At 40.1% G+C, this 2,695-nt stretch overlaps 1 protein-coding gene across 1 annotated transcript in view; it reads right to left on the bottom strand.

Moving 5' to 3' along the window:
* Window positions 1-632: 632 nt before the first annotated feature.
* Window positions 633-2,695, bottom strand: part of si:ch211-132g1.1 (velvet complex subunit 2) — a 29,454-nt gene continuing 27,391 nt past the window's right edge. Inside the window, exons 4-5 of the mRNA XM_037696725.1 lie at window positions 1,692-1,933; window positions 633-719 (exon numbers count right to left, since the gene is read on the bottom strand). Coding sequence (XP_037552653.1) covers window positions 633-719; window positions 1,692-1,933 — 329 coding nt within the window. The remainder of the gene's footprint in view (window positions 720-1,691; window positions 1,934-2,695) is intronic.

Raw genomic sequence — 2,695 nt, 5'->3', positions numbered from 1 at the left:
ATGATGACGTTGAGGCACAGTTCATCTTATTGTCTGTTTTCAGCTTATAACTTAGACTACGCTAATCTAATCTCAAATAATCTAATTAGCTGCTACAGACTCGTCCAATTCAACAATTAAAAAAACAGCTGTTTTAATGTGTGTTTGTGTTAATGCAGCACGTCACGATGATCCGTTTAGTTTGACTTGGAGTAAAAAAAAAGGCTAAAATCTTTGTTTTAATGGAAACATGACAAACGTCAGGTCAACGATTAATTTCACGTCTGCTTGAGACTAAAGTTCGTTTCAAACAGAAGAGAATGTGCTGTCAGACGTTAAAACAGAAAAAAGCAAAGTATAAAGCACAACTTACAAGTTTCAATCATCTTTCAGTATTTTATCTAAATTAGTTGGAGCACGTGCTGTTAGTGCAGTTTGAGTTGGATATAAACCAGAAAATCATCTGCGTAAAATGATACTTTGAGCTTCGTTTTGCTAACGCAGCTGTAAATATCGTCAAAGTCGTAGTTTTGTCGTTTCACTCGGAGTTATTTTCTGTTGAGTTTGTTCAGTGGAAACATGAAGAAAGGAAAAGCAAGAACCAGTCGTTCGTCTCAGACCGAGTGACGGCCATTTTGTCTGAACTGGGACTTTTATCCAACGTGTCCTCTGGGAGCCTTCTTTCTGGGCTGAGGGAGAGGAGGAGGATGGTCTTCGTCGTTGTCAGCCGGTGGAGGCGCCTGAAGGAGGCAAAACAGACGATCGAGTTGAGGAGGAAATTTATGATTTATGTGAAAACCACGTGGAGGAGAGGAGCTGAATGACTCGGCTGAAACTTGCCAAAGGAGCCGAAGCTACGTGGTAAAAGCTAAAAGATGCTAACTAAAAGCTAGAAGGAGAAAAACACCAGCTAAAAGCTAAATGTTTTTTTTTTTTTTTTTAACTTTAATCACCCAGGAAAATAACGAATTAGATTAAGAAAACTTTTTTTTCCAAGAGTGATATCATAAGACTAGCTAAAAGCTAGAAGTATCTTAAAATATTAGCTAAAATCAACAAGTAGCCAAAGGCTGGGTAAAAGCTAAAAGTAGCAAAACGCTAGCTAAAAGCTAAATGTTTTTATTTTTTATTTAACCCCAGGAAAACAACAAATTTAGATTAAAAAAAAACTTTTTTGCAAAAGCGATATATGAGAAGTATCATAAGATTAGCTAAAAGTATCTAAAGTATTAACTAAAATCAACAAGTAGCCAAAGGTTGGGTAAAAGCTAAAAGTAGCAAAAGTTTTTCAAAAAACTAAACGTAGCAAAGGTAAGGCGAAAGTATTAAATAGTACACTAGATGCTAAAAGTAGCTAAAAGCTAGCTAAATTTCAAAAATAGCTAAAGGCTAGCAAAAACATTAGACAAAAAAAGCAGCATTAACAAACACAAATTGAGCCGACTTTGCAGGGACTAACATTCTGAAGGAATCGAACAGATAATACATTTTAACGGAGAAAACATTTGTGAATAAAGTTAAATATTTAAAATAAATATAAAAGTTACAAAATCCAAAGTCGTGGCCTGCGTCTCCTCACTGAGCCGAACATTCTGATCCAGGAAGGAAGATGCTGTGATGTTTTAGAACGTAGGAATCTGAATGAATCTGTGAATGCTGAAGAACCTGGACCCAGGTGCAGACCCTCGGGGTTCAGGTGCAGATCTTCCTACCTGAGCTCCTCGTCTGGGCTGAGGCTGAGGCTGGCCCTCGGAGGGCTCCGGGGCCCTGGGGCGCTGGTGCTGTTTGGAGCGACTCTGTCGGGGGCCGCAGTGGCCGGCCTGCTGCTGCTCGTGGTGGCGGTGTTGGGGGTGAGGATGATGACGGTTGGGATGATTATCGGGAAGAGGAGGAAGATGGTGGTGATGGTTCGGCTGTTCGTTGTTGGTCCAGCCCAAACGCAGCTCCTCCTCATCTGGAAACACCAACAGGCGTCAACGTTTCTCACGGAAAATAAAATATTTGTGCAAAGTGACAAAAAAAACCCTTTAAGTTTATCCTGAAGTTTAGAAGACGGTCAGCTACAAGCTCAGTTCCACGAGAAATGGACCGTTGTTTAAATGTAAATAAAGTAAAATATTAAAATACACTGGAACATGGTGAACGTGTTGAAACTAAGAAGAAGAAGAAAAGTAATTCAGATTTTAATGGCAGCAATATCCAAACATGATGAAATCGAACAACAACAAGATGTAAGAGAAACATCTGGAGGAACAGTTAGTTACTAATGAGGTGAATTATCCGCAGGTTAGAGATGTGGGAACAAAAAGAGACTTTGAGAAGTAAAGAAGGACAGAGGTTCAGCTGTCGGCCTGAACTCTTTCAGAATAAAGGTCCTGAATAAAGACTTTCATCTCCAGCTCATAATCTGATTAACAGATTAGAAGAATCTGTAGAAACCTCTGAGTTCAAAGGACGAGGATGAAGGTGATTGTGGTCTTCGGGCCCACAAGGGCCATTACATTCAAAACCAGGTCTGGTTCTGGTTCTGGGCTCAGTAAACACAGTTCATCCACAGACGCTGATTAAAGCTCTATCTGATGGATGATGGATGGAGGATGGATGGAGGATGGATGGATGGATGGATGGATGGATGATGGATGGATGATGGATGGATGATGGATGAATGATGATGGATGGAAAGACGATGAATGTTTGGATGGATGATGGATGGATG

Source organism: Nematolebias whitei, chromosome 23, assembly GCF_014905685.2.
Source record: "Nematolebias whitei isolate Nwh7 chromosome 23, NemWhi1, whole genome shotgun sequence".
Taxonomy (NCBI): domain Eukaryota; kingdom Metazoa; phylum Chordata; class Actinopteri; order Cyprinodontiformes; family Rivulidae; genus Nematolebias; species Nematolebias whitei.
This window is presented reverse-complemented; position numbering and strand designations above follow the sequence as displayed.